Here is a 19189-nt window from a genome sequence, read left to right on the forward strand (position 1 = left end):
GGAGACTGAGATAACCCAAACAAGAGGGAAGGGCTTTGAATAACGCATAGCAGACGACCAGACTGGCCGAGAGTCGGTTGGTTTAGCGAAATACTTGAGAATTCTTAATGTTGACGGCTTTTTGACAGCATTTTCTAGTTTTCGTTGATTTTTGAATCGTTAATTTTGAATATCCTTATACTTATATATATAACTTTCTCATAACGAAGTATCCCTAGATATTTGGTCGATGCGTGTGCGCAATCAGTATATTTTGTTAGCAGTATCGGACACCTTTACGCGGAATGAGTTTCACTCATCGATTGGCAGTAGCACAAATTCGAAGAAGATAGCTTGTCAGCAACGACGAACTAATTCATCAATCTACATCACTGGTATATGTAATACACTGCCAGCATAATAACAACATTTCTTGTGTGTACACAAGCAAACCGGTAATGAATGTATGTTGAGTATAAGATTATCGTCTGGCTTAAATCTGAGCATGTTGTGTAAAAGCTCAACTCTATTTGTGGATCATTTAAAGCACTTGATATTGTTATTATTACTTATATGGTTCCATATTGATTGAAGTGGCAAACTCTCAAAAAAGAATACTCGAAAGTTTTTAGTGTTTGTTACGGTGTCTCCTAAACATTTATTGTGGGGAGTTTATATGACAGGATCTGGACCTTTAAAGTTCGTAAATAAGGAACATTTTTTCTCAAATAATACGGAAAATTTGCAAGTGTTGTCAACGAAAGAAAATGTCAGAAAGTTCTCTGCCAACGTTCGCGGTAAAGTGGTCCGGAAAGGAGTTTCCCATCGAAGGCCTATCTGATAGCACCACACTTGCTGATCTCAAGCAGCTTCTCATGGAAAAGACTGGTGTTCGAGTGGAGAGACAGAAGATCATGGGTCTCAAATGTAAAGGTAGGTTTAAATTTATCGCGATACCACATATTTGCACTACGACATCAAGCAAAATGACGGCAAGGGGCACAGATTCTAAGAATAGCCTTACCTATGTTGTTCTTCAAACTAAAAACCTACTTAAAATGGGAAAGACGTTACAGAAATGTCTAAGAAATGGCTTCAGACTCTTTTTAAAAATGGTCATCTAATTATTCTTTTTCTAACTATTCTCTTCGCATTAATACGCAGAGAAGATTAGTAGTCATAGCGTATCCCCTAGAATATATTTATATACGAATAAAAGAGAACTTTTCAGGAACTAGCTTGAGCGTCAAAAGGGTAGTGTGTTCGAGAAGTATTGAAGAGAAATTTGAAATTTGAGAAAATCTGATGTTTTTAACTGTGTTTGTGTATGATCGAACATTTTAGCCGATACACCATACACAAGCCTAAACAGTTTAGATTTATAGAACAGTATACGTTTTGTCTTTCTCGGAAAAACAAACCCTTTTAGGTAGTTGCTTCCATATATTTTTCCGCTGCAAACGCTGTGGGTAGTCTATTACTTTTACTTCTTACTATAACTATTATAGAAAAAAAAAACAAAATTAATTTAAGAAATATGACACGAACGATTTTACCCAGTCAAATAATCGCACCTCTTTAAGAAATTGTTATGCTTTAGAACTTGTCCCAAATACTTACGTAAGGATTGCCCTATTACCTATAATGAATAAACAAAAACCGGTTGTCAATATTTATTCATACAAATTGTGTATATTTGTATATAGGGTTTTCAGTTCAGGTCAGGTCCAGAAGTACAGCTTCTGAAGTTTCTCTTGTCATACGACAGAGGTACATATATACTTGTTATTGTTCATTAGCATTTTATTTATATATTAAGAGTACTTTCTCTGTATAGTGTATGCAAATAATTTTATGCAAACTATTTTACTGTCACTCCTGTTTTCCATATCTTCTCATAAGCATACTTCAAAGCGCATTTAGGTTATATCTGTGCATGATGTGAGTTTAGCAACAGCAATAACAGCATGTGCATTCCATTAAGCCATCGTGACTCATGCATCGCCAATATACAATGAGCTCAAAAATGAAAATATCCAATTAGAAATTCGAATAAAATCTATGCAGAAATATAAAACAAAGAAATTTCGTCATGTCTCACCGCAATAACAAAAATATTATCGTATCATATCTTTGGACTTGAACGTGAAATAAGCCAGGCTACATCGTTGCTTACTTTCAACAGTGGTATATACTTTGAATATACTTTTTAGTCATATATACAATAGCATACAAAGCTCTAACAAGAAACAACGTATATATATATATATATATATATATATAAATGCGTTTTGTATGTGCTTGTTGTTCTACGCCTCCTTAATCTCCGTTCTAATTCTTTTGCGTCACTTACAATTAGTCATGCAACCGGTTGTTGGTGGCCTATTATGCTAACATCGGTGACCTTTTATCTACAACTGTGTTTGTTGACGCATTTTACAGTTATTATAAACGCTTGATATTCAGCGAGTTTTGGCTAGCGATATGAGCGAGTTCTACCATTAACCACGGCCTTGGTTAGGCATTGTTTAATGGGCTTTATTGCCCATTAAACCCCCAAGCGGGGGAGAATGGATTTATTAGAGCTTGGTCTGGTAGTTGTGGCATCTCTTTGATATTGATAGGTGAGTTTACGGTAATGAGGTGAGCATAATGTTCAGAGATCGGTCTCACGAGCGTTGTTAAGCCCGCTAAGGCTTGGACACATAATGAGGGTTTCGCGCGACCCGATCATCTGTCGCGTCGCGAAGACCTAAAACATTAAGAACGTGGTAATATAGTGAGGGTGATTGGAGACGCTGTCTATAGACCACCCATTAGTATGAACAGGAAACGCCATATAACATTCCTGTAGAACGCGATTATCTCTAACCTGCATTGACCTATCTGCACCTAGAATTTAACAGCGCATATTAAGAGTAAACCTACAATGGGGCCTTATGCCGAGAAAACGATAGCAGATTCATTGGAGGATACAGCCTCTAACAAGTCAGTAAAATAATAAAGAGATGTATGGCGTTTTTCAACAAAAATGTTAGTAAAAATATCCTAATGTATTTATTAATCTGAACACAGAGCCTTCAAAATTTGTGGAAGAACTGCTATCTTGCCACAGATCGATTTTGTGACAATAATAATCCGTCCGTAATTTTTCGAATAGACCACTAGACCGTAGCGAACCGCTACGGAGCTCTTGCAGTTTGTACTCGGAAGCTATCATTCTTACCTCGGCATTTTTATCGAGCGCCCCTCCAATACAGCACGTGGCTAGTGTGCATGCATTGCATTTAAATGCACATCGGAGGGCCTTAGTAGGTTCTTCGTCTTCTTCGTAGAACTCTGGTTGTATTGTGACGGAGTCAATGCCTGTTACAAAATTGGATATAAATGAAAAGTGATATGCTATTCATCTATTTGTGATGACAAATGCAAATGGACGCGATATGACAGTTTAACGTTCAAAAACAAATAGCCTCCAATGAAAAATAATAATCCGAATAAGGATTCACGTGTGTAAGTGTACGTATTTTGTTAATTTGACCCAATTTCTTGTTTGATAGTTCGCGTTTTATCCTCTAACTCATCCGTTCAACTGAATTCAATTGTGTGAGCTTGTGTTTTTAATAACGCATTAAAGAAATAGATTGTCGGACTGTTATTACATCACATCATGTATCACTGACCTCACGCATCGCTTATAGAGGCACTCGTAGTTACGAGTGTCAAGAGGGCATCTTTGTCATTTTGACATAAAATATTTCCTTTTGTTTGGAAAATTGGACAAAATTGTTATGCTCTGATCACTTTTTTCTAGCAGATAATGAAACATAAGCAGTTTCTGATTTTAGATGTAGAAGAAATTGCTCACTATATATTGATCTGTTGTTTACCGTTTTTGACGAAGAACTCCTCGATGTCAGCTGCAAGTCTTTCGTATTCATATTGTTCGCATGCCCGAAGAGAGATATGGATTGTTGCAATACGCTGGTCATTGTTCAATGTCCAAATGTGCAGATCGTGTAGATTCATTAGTTGTGGGAATTTACGGAGCATCCGCCGCTAAGTAACATGAAACATGTAATGAAAAAAGAAACAACTTTGCTGCTCATAAGGGTATCATTATTATTATTATGAGAACCAAGTGACTCTCGTTATCAATTAAGATCATGACACACGTGTACAACATTCGCACACCTCCTCCCGTAACAATACACTCACCAGACGCTTCTTAATATTAGTTTGCTACTTTTCCCTAATGTTAATTCTGACATTCCTCAGAGTACTCCGAACTCGGGAACTCGAGTTCAGATTTCAAGCCGGTGACAGATGCTCTGTCAGCATATACATTTACAGTACCAGTCACTCACAAGACTGTCTGCCCCTTTTCACCTATAAACACCAAGGGTTCTTAATGTGCTCATTGAGTTCTCGCATGTCGTCTACACGGAGCATACACATCTTAGGTTATGTAAATGTATTCGATTCTTTCTTTGAATCTGAGTCGAAACTGATTCACCTTTTGGCCTGAATCTTACTATCAACAAGTAAACTATTGTACTACCTTAGTTACCCTATTGTATTACACTTTGCTCTTCTTCTTCTGTAAACTCATTGGGCCAATTTAAGGACACTATGTAAGATTCGTTCGGATTGCAAATTCGTTACCTTGATTTGATTGTTTAGTTACCTTCATTCAGCTATTGCACTACTGCAGTTTAGAGCTGCAGCAGAAATCCCACATTCCTGTGCCAATTATCCCGTACTCTCATTGCAGCCAAGCTGTTAACGTACAAACACCGACCCGTTTTTGGCCAAAAAAGTATTTTTTCCATTTACATTGGGGTCAATGAAGATGTTTTTTGTACTTTTTAGCAAACATACCAGTCATCCCAGACATAGTTTCGCGGTATTGTGTTCTTGTCCAGCTACACCTACGCACCCACACAATTCATAACTAGTTTAATTCAGCTTACCTGTAATCCTTCAAGGTCGACGTTGTCTGGTACAGTTTGTAGTAGAATTAGGCCAGAGTCCCTTACATACGGATAGAAGGTGAACAGGATGATTGAAACAGACACGAGAGCAAGACTAGCGTCGATATAGTGAACAACAGAGTGTTCCTGTAATATAAAAGTGTGTCTTTTCAACATGTCACAAGCGCACACTTACTACAGTAAACTTAGGAATAACTAAAAGGAACACTGTTTATAACGGTCCACTATTGAACCGTACAGCCCCGTTTTACCACACTTCTTAGCAATACCTCTTCTAGATATCTGTAGACTTCAATAACTTTACATTGATTTTGTCAAGTTCATGTGAGAGCCTCGTAAATCTACCTGAGCAAAATGTAGTACACAGGCGCATATAATCACAGTTATGCACGATCCCGAAGTACGCAGTCCTTCTGCAAACATTGACCCCTGTGTTCGCTCGGGCTCTTTTCTAATTTGTTCATTATCGTCGCCCTCACTTAGCTGACGGCGCCTTTCACTCCGGCTATGACTACCGCATTGTCTGTCCAAGCCTCCTTGGGTGCTACCGGCCTCGACGAAGTTCACCTAATTTTTACAGGAGGATACAAACAGGTCATAGAAGAGAATTCGAAATTCGGGTCGAATTTATTGAACACTGTTTATTATGTCTGCATTAAAAACTCTGCAAATAGGTATAACCACTATATACCTCCGAAAAGCGCAATCCTGGTACTCACAAGTAATTATCGCGCTTATTTTTGTATGATTTTCTATGAAATTTTCCATCCTAAATTTTGAATGTAGTTAAAAATAGGGTTTATATATGATACAATTACAACGGTCATAGTATTTAGGACTTTGTTCCTATAATAAAAAATAGGGTTCATTTCGTGGTTCATTTCGTGGACCATTTTCTATTTCATATTTTTAGATAGAAACACACAAATTATTATAAGAAATTTGACAAAAATGTTGATTAGTAACATGACAGTTCTTACGTGTAGCGCTTTGGAAAATATGTAGGGATAGCCTGCAGCGTTGGGAAATTTAGAGAAAATTTACAGTTGGAGCAAAAAAGCCTAGAATTACTTTCTAGTTGATTTTCGCCTTATATAGGGATAATTCAGAGCAACTATAACAGTCCGCGAACCGTCATCAAGGTTCATTTATATAAAAAGATATGAAGTATACATCTTTTGGGCCCTCTTCCTTATTTCGCTGTGTAAACAGTTGTTTGATTTGATATCCGATTAACCAAACATAAATTTACGTGGCATTGATAAGAAGTTAGAATAGACACGTAGTTTCATGGCTGCTCCGCATGGAATTCATATTTATTACGGATTTTACGTTTTTCTATGCCTTAGCATGGGCAAACTACAAAAACAATACGTCGGTTTTTGAGCTCATCATGGGCAATGCCATTCGGGTTGTACTGTGAGATGGGTTGCAGCCCATCTCACAGCTCATGCTTTTTACATTTTTCCTGTGGGCTATATAACAAACGGTCTGCCAAGCTGGTGAATAGACATGTTCTCCTTTTGGAGGGCCAGTTATTAGAAAACTTGAGATGTTATGTATATCTAACCTGAACTTTATTTCCTCGAACGGTGATAGATGTACCAGGGTGCCGGGTATTATCAGGATCCCAGATGACGAGGTAGCAAAATACATCAAGTGTGAGTCCAAAGAGACCAAATACCATAATCAACAAAGGATAGTGGGGCGCCGTTTCCTCATGGCCTGTTAAGTTAACGACGAAAATTTTGGTGGGCTTAATTTTTTAGTTCTGCTTTAAATTCTCTCCCTTTTTTTAATTCTATATCTAGAAATAGAAGCAGCATTTGGTTAACGAGTTCATATCAGCTGGTCTATAGGCTTGCGTATCAGATGTGCAACAGCTCAATCATGTCAGCATTAATATAATCATACGATTGCGATCATTGCGCGTATTCATAATCATCATTATTGCTAGTGACATTTAATGACAACTGCATAATATGCTTACATAACAGTAAAGCGATTTAAAATTACGCACCGGCGTGTACCAGTGTTTGTATGGCTGTCGTCGTAATGGCGAAACATAGTGCGAAAAGGAATAGAACAGCAACCAGAGTTCCTACGACTTCCGTTCTGGCCCAGCCGAATGTGTTTCGCAACGATGTTCCACGAGATGCAATTCGTTGTGAAATTACGACGAGAACGAGTGACATCCAATTAAACAGGGTCTGATACGCGTTCATTAATAGAGTCAATGAATGCGAAAGGTAACAAGCGCACATCTGAGCTAGGAAGAAGATTAGCACAACGACTGCGAGCGCGCTAGCGCGTCTTGGCTTTGCCGTCATCATAGCAGTAACTGGTATTTGCCGTTTATTCACTATATGCGAATCGAAAATGATGGTGAAGTTTACTGCGAGGTCTCGAGCAGACGTCTTATTTCTGATCTATGCGGAGAGTATATTAGGCCCGGGTCCTTGTTTGTGATTGTGGCTTAGACGATTTGTTCAGATATAAAGAAACACTAAAAGGAAAGCGCTGCAATCAGCCCAGTCAAGGAGCAAAAAAAAAAAAAACACAATAGTCCAGCAGAAAACTCGTGAATAAGCTGTCGTCATTTAGTTTTTACCCATCCTTACAATTTCACACATATATTCACGAAAGCACAGATACATACATACACACACACACACACACACACACACAAACACAAATTTATACGCTCGCGACGGCACGTGGAGATGTAGCTGAACACGTTGGGTTGAACTAATTGTTTCCAGGACGCTTTATACAGGTCACACTACCTGCCGCTAACACACCACGGCCTGAAAGATTCGTTCATGAAGCTCTACCACCACTTGACAGGTTCAGCTTGCGGCGACAGTGGGCAACTGCAGGGACCAGCGCCCACGGAGAAAGAACCTCGACGAGACACTACTGATATTTCACCGACGGTTTTACGATTTAGCTTCTTCCTCACTAGTCCCCACCAGTGGAGATGCTCGCTAGTGCCGTGTGAACTAACTAGCCCTTCCGTAGCGACCTCTTCAACCGAGCATGTTCGAGCACCTTGCTTAACGCAGTAATCGGTGAGAGATTACTGGCACTTTCAAAGAATATCGTTTACGTAAAGGAAAACTGTCTAAAGGATACAGTGCAACACACAACAAAACGAAGGATAAAGATCATTGTGTTAGAAAAAGTCTATCTTGCTAAATTATTGTGAAATTCAGCCATTTCAAGAATGCTTAATGAACACGCCAAGTGAAGTGAGCCAATGGCAAAATTCATCATTGCATGATCGATTTTGCATCTTGAATTTGGACGGCTGAAAGTATCTACCGATCATCTATCTAATCAAGAAGGCAATAAGATTCGCTTACTTTTAACTTAACCCTTGTATCTGAGGGTTAGATGTACGCTGTTTGGCGCCAAAATGACGTCATCGGTTGGGGACTAATATCGTAATGAAACGTTGCATGATGAAGTACAATTACTGTGTGAACGTATACGTGTCGTGTGTACGTCAATCACAGCCTAAAACCCCAGATATTCTGCATTGGCGGTTCACTATTATCTGTGACCGTACCCGATGCCTTGCAACACAGAATTACGTAGTTCTAGATACAGAAATAGAGTAGGAAACCGTAACTAAATTATTTCTAATATAAGAAATTATCTCGCTAGTGTTTCCTAAATGCTGGAATACATAAAATAGAATTTAAATATAAATTCGAATGCTGTTTCTACGCCTGGAATCGCAGTCTTGCGTTACCTACTTTTGAGCGAAATCTTCGCAGCTCGTTTGCCATCGTTTATCCATTGAACGGGTTATGGTTGCTATAGAGCATTGCCGTATGTAACAGCATCACCGTGCTGGCTGTTACCAGTGATTGGTAACGATGCGATAGACCACCCGTAAACAGTACTCTTGCCGCTGCTGCTTCAAGACAACAGTAGCATCTAAGCGAAAACGAGCCCGTATTGTAGTGGTCGAGTGAGGACTTTGTTGTCAAGATGAAAGATCGCTGTTTGTCCGTCCGGTGTCTATCGGTTCCGTTGGCTTTCATCATCTTCCTGTTCATATTGAGCCCCCAATAGTTGCCGACGCTGTCGTCCAAGTCGCTCGTAAGCGACAACGCCGACGTACATTTCGCTGTCGATCTTGAGCTGTTTAGTTCGTCTGCCGACGTATCTGAGCGGCGCCATAATAGATGTCTCTCTGTCCGTTCCTACTTTTCTAGCTAGGCCCATTTGGCTGTATCTCGCTGCGCCATGGGACGGGGCTCTAATCTACAGTAACACGGCATTGCTTACTCAATGGCTGATTGGTCGTATACCATGTAGCCAATTGTAGTCGTATCGGCTGCGATTCGCGCGCTGTAATATGAGAATATGGACGATAGCACGGAGAAAAATGGCACGAACTAAAAGCACTCCAATCAACTAACTGCAACTATCATAAGAAAACAAAATACACTCTTAGTTGGTGCTTTTAGATGGTTGATGAGGCGGCAGTAATCACACAATGCAACGAAATATAAGCTCGTCTTCATAAAGATAACAATATTTAATCAACTATTGTCATACATTATCTTATGGTTAAAAAGAATCATGTTATTAAGTTACATCAAATGCATCAACTATGTCGAGAAGTACATATGTTAATACTTAAGTAACACGCCCTTCATCAACGCTGATTCTCGGTTCTGGGTCCACCTTAATTAAATGTCCATGATCTATATCGATATATATATATACGAATAGCCCTTGAGATAAAAGCTACACTAATTAATCTAAGCTACGGTCGTTTCATTTCGTAGTAGAGAAATGAAATGATAATGAAACTTAAGTGAGGTAATAATGGGCTATAGAACTTATACAATCTTAATCACGATCTTTACACGAGGCTTTACAAGACGCTCGTTACTATACCCTTAATTTGCACGTAAAACAACTACATACAAAGTGCAATGTTAATAGTATAGAGCAAGCATATAAATGAAAGTGTTCACATTTACATATTCATAGAATGACCGACTATTTTCTTACTAACGAACACCGAAACATATATTAGAGCACTATAAAAAAATAGTTAAAAGCATAAGAACATCAACTAAATACTTACAAAAGTCGTGATGTAATGAAACGTAAGCTCTTCGCGACGTGGTATATTATCCTAAAAATACGTCTATCTAGAATTATGTACGTGATTTTCTCAGCTTATTTAACTTAGACTCATTAAACTATGCGTGGTTACACAAACTAAACGTGCTGTTTCCTTTTGTGGTTCTAATGAACAGATCGTAGAAGTTCAAAATTGATCATAACGAAGCACAAGCGGCGCCAAAACGCCTTGCCAACAGAAGTATCAAGTGAGTCCATCGATTGCAGACGATATTCCTACCCACTGGGAGAGAAAGAAATATAATTTTACCTGCGTCCAAATGGAAAGTAGCATGCTCCTTGACTGGTATCAGCCATGTTTAGACTTAGAAAAAAAAGTGTACAAATGTCGCTGGCGGAGAATTCACCGACCCTTGGTTAGTAAGCTATTCTGCTATTCCAAGAATGATGAAGATAGCTAGAGCTGGAGAATGTAACTGTTCTTCCGACTTGGGTCCGTGCTATAGCGGCGTTGCATCTAATTACATTAGGGAAAACGGTACGGTTCATCTGAAATGATTTTCGAATATAACAGGCAGCAGTGACAGGAGAGCGTATAGTATGTAGTCGCTGCAGCATATAGTTGTAGTCTATGCGTGTGTTTACTGAATCCACAGAGGAGAATGTAGTAATTGGAATAAAAATCTATAGAAGAAATGAAGTATAGCGCTATCAGTTCGTAGTTGACTGAAAATATAAATAATCATTCAATGGACGTTGAACTATTAGATCGAATAAGTTGGAGTTCCCCTGACAGACGTAATGTCTGGGCGTTTCATAAGCGTCTGAAATAATAGCATCCTCATGTCCTAGCTTTGTCTGGACGTAATAATTCATAGAAAATACTTGGCTTACTTCATATATTAATAGAACATTCCGTTTTCAAGTCACACACTATGGATATAAAATTTGACCACCTCAATAAATGGACAAATTTCTAATTATGATTGCAAGGTACTCTACTTGTACTTAGAAGGTGTTTGAAATAACGCTGCTAGATCTAACTCATTGGCACGATATTACGCTGTATTACTATATTACTATAAAAAAATGTCTTTAGTTTTAAAACTGGTTCTACTGCCGTTACCTGTTGCTTTAGACAGCTCGCACCTAACACGTAGATGTGTCTATGCTTGGTTTCGAACCGGCCACCGTGGGTTCCGAGGCAAATACGTAACCGCTGTTCCATTACGGAGACAATTATGCAAGGTGTTTGCATTAAGTGTAGCGGTTTTGAGGATCATTGCAATTTTTATCCATTGAAAATGTTTATGATACATAAACTTTAGTAAGGATTCAGTAACTGAACATTTATTCACTGCGTTCAATTCTCTATATTATACTATATATTTTTATGGATTTGATTTGCGTCTCAGGTCGCCCAGCCGGTGATACGGACTGTCTAAAGGATATGGGCGTAAAGGAGAAACAGAAATTGATGATGATCGGAAGCCTTGAGGAGAGCATACGCGAAGCCGCGAAAGCACCGAATCCCGAAGAAATGCCGGAGGTAAACGTTTTTGAAAAAATCTGTTATTTCCTTTTTCTGTATCTCAAGTGATTTTCATTGAAATATATTTATCGATCTAACCTTCCTTAATAGAAGTTAATGTGGAATTTAATGTTCTCATTCGAGTTGCAATGATGCATTTTCTGTTACAGGTAGTAAATGACTTGAGCATGGAAGAGGACATTATTGCAGTGGCAGATCGACCTGAATTTCTAGACAAAATTCAGAAGCGGGTTGAAACCATTGAGATCAAGGAAATAAACGCACCTCGAGAAGGGAAGAAGCTACTGGTGCTAGATATTGACTATACCCTATTCGGTCGGTATACTATAACATGTATATTATTATATGATACGTTATTATCATTTCATTTTAGTTATCTATTCACAGACTGTGCACTTTAGTATTGCACTTTTACCGTTTTATAGTAAAACATGAATATATCGTCAAGTGAGTTTAAAAACGGTGCTTTTTCAAATAAATATGTTCAGTTTAAAATTCACTGTTATATAGAGTATCAGAGGAAACGGTGAATTGAGTTATAGCGGTAACATATTATGTTAATAATGTATATTTACTATGTTTGTTTTAAAATTCGCGTGACGGGAATTGTAGGATGGTTTCACACTGGATCCACAGCGCGTCAAAGAGAGCCTAGAAAAAAGATCCTTGTCGTTGATACGTGTGATGTAATATTCTTGGATAGGTTAGCGAGTGGTTGCTTTCACTGTCGTGTGAATTGTAACGTACATTTACATCTATTCCCAACGATCCTAAGGCTGTTTACTTTTTGCCTAAGTTGTTTCGCTTTGTCTATGTTTAATATTGTACCGTTTCCTGGTCTTCACCAGACCATAAATCGTCAGCGGAAAGCGCTGCTGAGTTGAAACGACCGTTTCTTCATGAATTTCTGGCTTCGGCGTACGAAGATTATGACATTGTCATATGGAGCGCTACCTCTATGAAATGGGTCGACGTTAAAATGAAGGAACTCGGCGTCACAGGTAAGATGTTCGTTCCAATGTAACAAACAGAACTATATATGCACGATCAAACAGAATGGTTTGATTGACATGTCAGTTCAAACTTCTGAAGTGAACTCCATATACTTTCAGGTCATGAAAAGTACAAGATTCTGTTCCATCTTGACTCATCTGCAATGATCTCTGTTTGGATTCCTGATAAGGGACTTATCGATGTAAGTTTAAGTATTTAACGATTTAAATGGTAATGTAGCTGCCGATGAACATTCAACTAACGCGACAGTGCGTGACAATTCTGAGGTGTAATTAAATTTACATTTGTTATCAATTTAGCTTTGCTACTCAGCACCTATAACACTTGTACCTCACCTGAATTCATCTGATTCGCTCTCAGGAAAGACGCTCCTTGTCCAATTGTGCAATACAGTACTGCGCAATTAGACAAGAGGCAAACTTAGTAAAGCCGTATTTAATCGCACACGTTTCATAAGCTTGAAAGACAGCACAAACGTGGATCTAACTCACTACCGAAAGACTAATAGTTTATAGTTGGTACGTAGTTGCTATTGTTACGTTGTTCTTTATACCGCTGTTGTTGCTGCTTCTGCCGTGTCTTTAAAGTGCAAACCGCTTGGAGTCATATGGGGCAAATATCCCCAGTATAATCGTCAGAACACAATCATGTTTGACGACGTCTCTCGCAATTTCATCATGAACCCGCAAAATGGACTCAAAATTAAGCCGTTCAGGGATGCCCACTTTACTCGAGACGAGGACAGGGAGTTGATCCAGCTTGCCAGGTATGTGTTTTTTTTACTAGTAGAAGATAAAAAAAAATTGCCATAATATGTTTTGACCGAGGATCGTATTTTCATTTGTGGTTTCATTGGTACATTCAAAATAAACTAACAGTCGAAGTTTACTAATATCTTACCAAACATTCAGAACCCGAAACGTCTCAGTGTTCGCTCGAGGCCTGTGAGTAACGAAACCGCCTAGGACTCATTACTATAGTTCCTAAATAAAGGATCATAAGATCTAAATGTGTACGCTTCATTTGGTTAGTAAAGACCTTCCGTTGGTAAGAAACCATATGTCGAATATCTGGCAATAAAATGTCTACTTACCTTGAACAGCTTTTTGCACTCCCAGTGTATCACTGCTCAGTTTAGGTAAAATTCTGGTTTTACTTCCAAACCTTTTCCGTCATACTATTTGATAAACTTGCCATATTCAAAATGCCTCTTAATTCAACAAACAAAGGTAGTTAAGATTAAGCCAGTTTTATTCGATCTACTGTTGTCAGGTTGGAAACACTATTCTGAGAAAGTATATTCTATAGTAGCTTGATACGGTACGTTGCAGTTAGTAAATATATCAAATAATGCAAAGGTTGTCAAACGAAAACATCCGTAGATTTTCTAACAAACTAGTCACTTTGCCGGTACGTTCTGAGAAAGTCGGTCTCAAGCTCAAAAAGAGAGACAAGGTTAAGGAAGATTTGTAGAAAATAATACATTTAAGTTAAACGCAACAGTTGAAACCTGCAGAAAAATTCACTTCGTAACTGCTTCAACAATGGCAGTCAAAACCTTCAGTATATGTATTAAAAAAAGAGAACGACAAACTCTAACGGAAGCGACCCTGTTAAAGCAACAACATATTTCAAATAAAATCTATACAATTTCATTAACGAGAGGTTCACTAAAATAAACATTATAAGGGTACGCTAATACTTCCGCAGAAAAACAGCTTTGTTGGGGGAAGACTTATTCTCCTATTTCAGAGGACAATCTACACATTGTTGTTATTTTAGTACTAAAATTGTGAGTAAGATTATTAATTTGTAAGTAACCAAAGTATGAAGTCGCTAATACTTATTAGATAAGTAACTAATAATTCATTTTTCATGAATATGTTCATGCGATAATATATGGTCTTCCAGATACCTGAAATGCATTGCTCGCCTAGATGATTTCACGAAGCTACGTCACAGAAAATGGGAACGCTACCTTGACAAGTACGACAAATAACGTATGGAAATAAATTTGAAAGATTTTTTTGCCCAAAACAGCAAATCAACACAAGTTTCATAATTCAAATACTATAAGGCTTAAAAAAGAACCCAAAACTTTGATATCGTTTTCTGGTGGTCTAACAAAGGTCAATAAGATGTATTATATATAAATATATTTTTATTCCAAACTGACGTAATAATAAATATGTTCATTAATTTCTCAACTCGTTTTAAGTTTATCAAGGGGTAGTTAAAATTATCAATATTTTACTGTCGCTAGCCAGTTGTTTTCGCTTCCGTGATCGTGCAGCGGTAATGTGTTCGATTATTAAAATTAAGGATAAGTAGGGTCGTCTAGATACTACACGAAGCACAGACCGGCTTTGTTTCATGTTGAAAGCTAACCGTTTGGAGCAATGCTTAATTAAATTTGTACCGAGCGTCAAACCAACATATTTTGTATATATTTATTCAGTTGTTGTCTATCCGTGTAGGAAATGGTGAAGGATTATGGTGAGCCAGAAAAGAACCCCTTTTTGTGATCTACCTTGTTCCGCTCCTTTTTGTTTGGATATTTTACCTTCATTTCAAAAAAAGCAGTGACCGAGTGCTGTTTTAGCAAGACATATTCAATCTACAACTATTCATGACATGCAGAAATCTCGTATGTAGACCCTTTTTCAAGAAATAATGGACAATTTCTCGATAAATTACTTTAATGAAGGGTTGCGCGACATTGATTTGTTTCACAGGCTAGCTCCCAGGCTAGGACGCGATTGTAAATAACTATCCATTATCTAAGAGTGCCGTCAACGCGTTAAGACAAACGCGATGGTGGTTATGAATATGTTTTCCTTTAAAGTCGGTAGTGATCCACTTAAAATAAAATTTTCTAAAAATGTCAAGAACGTGGCAAGGTCAACTTTGTATAGCTGCGAGATCATTAATTTTCTCCAGGCAAGTTGAACGTTGTAAGAGAATTTTCTTCAAGCTGAAACTGAATGCTAGCAATGTCTATCTACGAATTCACACGCCTAATTAAAAACTGCAAAGTCGCGTCCATAATGTAGCTGGATGATTTATTGCAAGAAATATACCTATTCTGTACAGTTCTATACAAATGAATTAATGGTAAGGCACGCAGTCATTTACAAACTGTGATAACTCCCTTGAACAAACATATATACACGCTATGTGTGAGATGATTATTTTGCGATGTTCGCTACGATGGAGACGACGAAACTTCAATTATGCACCGAAGTTCCGTTTGATCAACATTGCATTTGTTCCTTTAACTTGGAACACCTGCAATTGACTATATCTGTTTATAAACTCGTATGTGTGTTTAACTTTCTTTTTATTTGGTAATAATGAGATAGGATTTTGATACAACTTTGTGAGAAGAAATACTTCAATTACGAACTGTCGTAACTATAATATATATGAGTTCACATGCATCCAGGCCTTTTGCACCTTAACATATGAACGACAACCTACCGGTAAGCCTTCGGACATTGTAAGAACCCCAGTCATTTTACTTCTCGCGTTAACTGTGTAGAAAGCAACAATGCCAATGCATCTATGGCAACTGTCTGGCCCTGACAAGAGCCCTTATGGTCCTTCTGTAGCTGCTTGCAACTTTGTCTTTCAGTTGCTTACGAAACCCCCGGGCATTTTGAATGGTGCGGATGATCGTCCTGTAGCTTTCGACCGTGCATGGTTACGTGGTATTGCTGTTTGGGGCCGATACGCGTCGGTGTCGTATTCAGTATCTGAAGGTACTATGACTCGGTACGAGGTTTCACTTCCGGTTTCATGAGCTCGAAGTGGTATAATTGGTGATTTGATATTGTCTAGATCATGAAAAGGCATGAAGTCATTGTTCACTGGCGCCGGAGCTGGCATGATACCGTATGGTGCAAAATAGTGCGGACATGCCGCAATCGGAAACCCTGTATAGACGTCAATAAGTGAGCAGGGTTGAGGGGGGAACGCAAAAGGCACCTGCATGGGATGTGGTCCCGCCGCTCTGGGAAGACCCCCTGCTAAAGAACTATAAATTGGCGGCGGAATAAGGGGAGGCAACGGTAGCTTAGGTACTTTACTTGCAGGCGGGAGTTTACCTGGGGGCCGTGGCTTTCGCCAGTAGGGATAAAGACGATTCTCACGAGCCTCACCGGACATTCCATGCATAAATGGAGAATTAACAATATCCTCCTGAGTGAGAACCCGTTTTCGAATTTGTGTTTCTTGAGAGATGCTAGGCTGCTCCTGACTAGGAAGGAATGGTACCGTTATATCGCCATTTTCGCCTTTTGAAACGGCAGTCTTCTCTGCAACACGCTGTCGATTCCGTTCTTTGCGAGTCTTCCTCTTCAGTGCCCTTGAGCTCATATAGTTCGATGTTTGATGGCTAACGTCGCTCGTAGATGAGTATCTGCGGCCAATCATCACGGGCTGATGTGATAAAACGTTGTATCCCATTCCTGAGAACATATTAGCATACGATGAACTTAGATTCTGCGATACCGAGTCTCCAGGTCCGTGGTCCTCCTCTTCGTCGTCCTGTTCTTGAGCAAATAAAGCGGCAATCTCCTGTGTGAATCCTTTTCCAGGTGGCTGTGTCTTCTTGCGTAGCACAAATTTGGCAAAAACGTGTTTGCAAGCTTCCGCAACAGATGACTTGCACGTGGCTAGTAAGAGAGTAAAACACGCCAATGGAAGCACCAACAATTGTATCTGAAGTATGACAAGGTTAGGTTTGTCTTTTAGCTCGCAGCTGGTAGTTTCCATAGCATGGTTTAGCTCGTCGCTAGGTTGTTGGACGACGTTAAGTTGGCAGGCAAAATGTTCCCGGGTCGAAGTTCGCCAAAGTTCATAACGAGTTGCTTCATACCACAGACTAAACCCTGTGATGAGCCCAATGCCCAGCATAACCAAAAAGAACATCTGTAGCCGGCGCATCGCTTTTCCAATGCTTTTGTGCGAATCTTCCTTCAGCATGGTAGTACTTGAATATTTCCGTTGATGAAGCTTGTATGTGAGATGGACTAGAAATAAAGCTCCTATGAGGAGTGCCAATAAAAATGGAAGGGATACGAGAAGCTCTCTATAAAGAACTGAAGATCGGCCGACGAAGCAAACCCCTTTAATAGAATCAGCTTCAATCCCTGGCCCAACTACAACGGCAACGCACATTATGAGCGGAAAGCACCAAGCAGAAAGGTGAAAATAGGAGAACTTAGACTTCCAGTAGTCTGCTTCACTGCGATTCTGTAACGGCACAACAAGTACAGATTTATTTAGCGCACCACAGATTATGACAAACCAGACGTATGCCGCATTCAGGAAATAATAGCAGGCCACAAAGTTTGTGAGACATGCTAGGCTCCAGTTGGGGCTGGGCTCATCGCGACGAATAGTACCGTCTCCGTTGCAGAGCATCAGCTCTCGTAGACCTAAAAATTGCGCGCAATGACCCCCACATACAATGAATAGGCACACGGTGAACCAAAATTTCAGGCGATCCGGGTATGTGAGTCGATTTTGCGACCGGCTATATGGTACGTAGAGCAACAATGTTAGGAGGCAACAGAATACAGAGACGATCACAAACCATGCGTCATACCAACGCTTTGTTGTTTGTTCTTCTCGAGAGATAAGCGGGTTCTCTGTACACGAGATTCCACAGTAATCGATCTCGGAGTACCATGAGTGACGATTTGTCGTATGTATGAGCGGTGTGGGACATTCATGAGACAAATTGAATCGTATCTTCGGTATATCACTTTTGGTAGCATCGTTTTTGCATCCCTTCGTAAAGAAAACATCTTGTTCACATCGGAGAAAATATGGCCATTCCACATTTCCGACCTGTGGTCCAACTTGCGGCATAATGATCTTGCAGGCCTTACGGGCACTCTCACACAACGTGTTCGATATAAGATGAACTGAATTATTTTTGCATGGTGGCCGGTACAGTGAACATAGAAGCGGCTGTGCAAGCTGCCAACATCGTGGCACCTTGCGCAAGCCCGCCTCCAGTTGAGTTAGACGCTCGTCCACTTCGCGCTGGTTCTCTGCATCGTCCACAAGTTCAACAGTTGTACTAATGTATGGCAACTGACTGCCGAAACAAGTAAGATTGTTGTGTTCCTGACAGGTAGCTTGACGAGTGCACACGGAACGGTACTGAAGACTACGTTCGTAATGGGCTATTTCTAGTGCCGATACCGTGTTACCGGCTACTAGGACAACGACAAACACAACACACGACATTAGTGTTCGAACCGATCGAGTGCGCTCCATTAGATCAAAAAGTCATCTGTAGGAAGATCTGCAGCACTTTCGGGGAGGGGGGAGGGGGAATAGAAGATAACCTTGATGCACGTTACATTCACGTCACAGGCAGCAGCCAGCGTCTTGGCTCGCCGCTCGCTTCGTTCTGAAGAAGCTTTGTTTTGGTGCGCCTCTGAAGATCGAATGATCACATGCATCCATGCTAATGCGACTGTCACCGCAAGGAGGCATGCAGACTGAAATTTAAACACTAGCCATG

General features: G+C 39.6%; 3 protein-coding genes across 13 annotated transcripts; 1 reads left to right on the plus strand and 2 right to left on the minus strand.

Moving 5' to 3' along the window:
* The first annotated feature begins 92 nt into the window (after positions 1-92).
* Positions 93-14855, plus strand: Ublcp1 (Ubiquitin-like domain-containing C-terminal domain phosphatase 1). 5 transcript variants are annotated; one of them, XM_022809100.2, is made up of 9 exons: positions 93-443; positions 729-912; positions 10259-10330; positions 11498-11631; positions 11784-11949; positions 12483-12635; positions 12747-12829; positions 13236-13414; positions 14560-14855. In XM_022809100.2, exons 1-9 carry the CDS (start codon positions 438-440, stop codon positions 14645-14647), a joined length of 1065 nt encoding a protein of 354 aa, XP_022664835.1. In that variant the 5' UTR covers positions 93-437; the 3' UTR covers positions 14648-14855. The 5 variants fall into 5 exon arrangements, with proteins under 5 accessions (XP_022664835.1, XP_022664836.1, XP_022664837.1 ...); XM_022809101.2 differs by having other exon boundaries at positions 94-374; XM_022809102.2 differs by lacking the exon at positions 10259-10330 and having other exon boundaries at positions 102-443.
* LOC111251942 (uncharacterized) lies at positions 1639-10323 on the minus strand. 7 transcript variants are annotated; one of them, XM_086991371.1, is made up of 10 exons: positions 10084-10323; positions 8735-9335; positions 7760-8097; positions 6994-7493; positions 6544-6698; positions 5319-5540; positions 4953-5099; positions 3870-4038; positions 3206-3345; positions 1639-2731 (listed from the first exon to the last, which is right to left on the minus strand). In XM_086991371.1, the coding sequence occupies exons 4-10, from the start codon at positions 7304-7306 to the stop codon at positions 2636-2638; spliced, it is 1242 nt and encodes a 413-aa protein (XP_086847497.1). In that variant the 5' UTR covers positions 7307-7493; positions 7760-8097; positions 8735-9335; positions 10084-10323; the 3' UTR covers positions 1639-2635. The 7 variants fall into 7 exon arrangements, with proteins under 7 accessions (XP_086847497.1, XP_086847495.1, XP_086847499.1 ...); XM_086991369.1 differs by adding an exon at positions 8339-8575 and having other exon boundaries at positions 6994-8097; XM_086991373.1 differs by lacking the exon at positions 7760-8097.
* An 829-nt stretch (positions 14856-15684) lies between the features above and the next one.
* smo (smoothened, frizzled class receptor) lies at positions 15685-19177 on the minus strand. The gene has a single exon (XM_022809092.2). The coding sequence runs from the start codon at positions 18937-18939 to the stop codon at positions 16279-16281; it is 2661 nt and encodes an 886-aa protein (XP_022664827.1). The 5' UTR covers positions 18940-19177; the 3' UTR covers positions 15685-16278.
* Between the last annotated feature and the right edge of the window lie 12 nt (positions 19178-19189).

Source organism: Varroa destructor, unplaced genomic scaffold (genome assembly GCF_002443255.2).
Source record: "Varroa destructor unplaced genomic scaffold, Vdes_3.0 BEIS01000005.1, whole genome shotgun sequence".
NCBI lineage: Eukaryota > Metazoa > Arthropoda > Arachnida > Mesostigmata > Varroidae > Varroa > Varroa destructor.